This window comes from Gavialis gangeticus, unplaced genomic scaffold (assembly GCF_001723915.1).
Source record: "Gavialis gangeticus isolate Ggan-Ray unplaced genomic scaffold, GavGan_comp1, whole genome shotgun sequence".
NCBI classification, from domain to species: Eukaryota; Metazoa; Chordata; order Crocodylia; family Gavialidae; genus Gavialis; species Gavialis gangeticus.
The window spans coordinates 54,138,759-54,140,063 of NW_017729030.1; the positions used below are offsets into that span (position 1 = coordinate 54,138,759).

The 1,305-nt window shown below is 41.8% G+C and overlaps 1 protein-coding gene across 3 annotated transcripts in view; it reads left to right on the forward strand.

Moving 5' to 3' along the window:
- SLC20A2 (solute carrier family 20 member 2) overlaps positions 1 to 1,305 on the forward strand; it is a 97,121-nt gene that overhangs the window by 75,005 nt on the left and 20,811 nt on the right. The window contains exons 9-10 of one of the 3 annotated variants that reach the window (XM_019522240.1): positions 250 to 435; positions 1,103 to 1,282. In XM_019522240.1, coding sequence (XP_019377785.1) covers positions 250 to 435; positions 1,103 to 1,241 — 325 coding nt within the window. In that variant the 3' untranslated portion in view covers positions 1,242 to 1,282. Of the gene's footprint in view, positions 1 to 249; positions 436 to 1,102; positions 1,283 to 1,305 lie in introns of those variants that run through there. The other 2 variants (XM_019522242.1, XM_019522241.1) reach the window with 2 other exon arrangements.

Below are 1,305 nucleotides of genomic sequence, written 5' to 3' on the forward strand. Positions count from 1 at the left end.
TCCTGGCTTGGTGATAGGTAGTGAAATGGAAACAACTGGGGCAGGGGAAGGGAGGACTTAGGTTCTGATCCCATTTTAGTCACGTATTGTAGTCGTCTTTACAAATATTATACAAAGGTAGTTTCACTTCACCATGGGATACAGACTAATGCTGAACCCAGTTATGGAGAGGCCAAACAAAACATGCACCACCTGTTGAAAAGGATATGCCTCTTTTAATAACCCACCATAATTCTTCTCTTTCTCTAGCAATGCAATTGGACCTCTGGTAGCTCTCTGGCTTATCTATGACCAAGGAGGTGTCTTGCAAGAAGCTGCTACTCCTGTCTGGCTGCTGTTGTATGGAGGTATTGGCATCTGTGTGGGTCTCTGGGTCTGGGGAAGAAGAGTAATCCAGACGATGGGTAAAGACCTCACACCAATCACACCATCAAGGTAAGTATAGTTGCTGGCTTGATTGTGTGCCTGTCTTGCACTGATCTAGTTTGAGAAACTGTTGCCATAGCATTTGTGTGTTTAACTGTTTAGATTATTAGGTTTGCATGTGATCTGATTTTAATGGTAGACAGTTTGATTTCCCCCTCCGTCTTTCTAAAAAAAATAGCCCTGTAATGAATGCAGCATGAGTTTGTATCGTAGAGGTCTAGTGAAGCGGAGCATTCTGCTGATGAAGTACTGTACTTAACATGGGAATTGATGCGGGTGTACTCATTAAACCTAGAAACAACAAGGTTAAAATAGCTTTCCATGTATGCTTCCAAACATTAAAAAACATGAGTTTAATTCATATTTTTGCTGTAATCCATACTAGACCTCTGCTGCTGCTTAACCCAATTACTAATTAGGCATGATCAGTGGAATACGTAGAGTAGTAAAACAGCCTCAAGTGACAAGCTGTGGCAACCAGCTTAATGGAGAGGTGACTGGAGTGCATTGTTTCTATTATTCAGCAGTTCCTTATTCTCTTAATATAATTCTATAACCAAATCAGTTGGACGTAAACAATTGAAGAAGATGTGGGTAAGACTCTGGCACACCGCATGGTGTCAGTCCAACCTGATATAAAGAGTGACTGTGAAGTGTTCTTTTATGCTTCCTGCAGTGGTTTCACTATTGAGTTGGCTTCGGCGTTCACAGTTGTGGTAGCTTCAAATGTTGGACTTCCTGTCAGTACTACACACTGCAAGGTATGCCTTTGCCACGTGACTGCGGTCAGGCCAGTCTGGACTGTTCATCTTTAATTTTGCTGCTCAGATCAGTTTCTAATAGCATGATTCAATGAGGGCAAATCTGGAATGGTTTTCT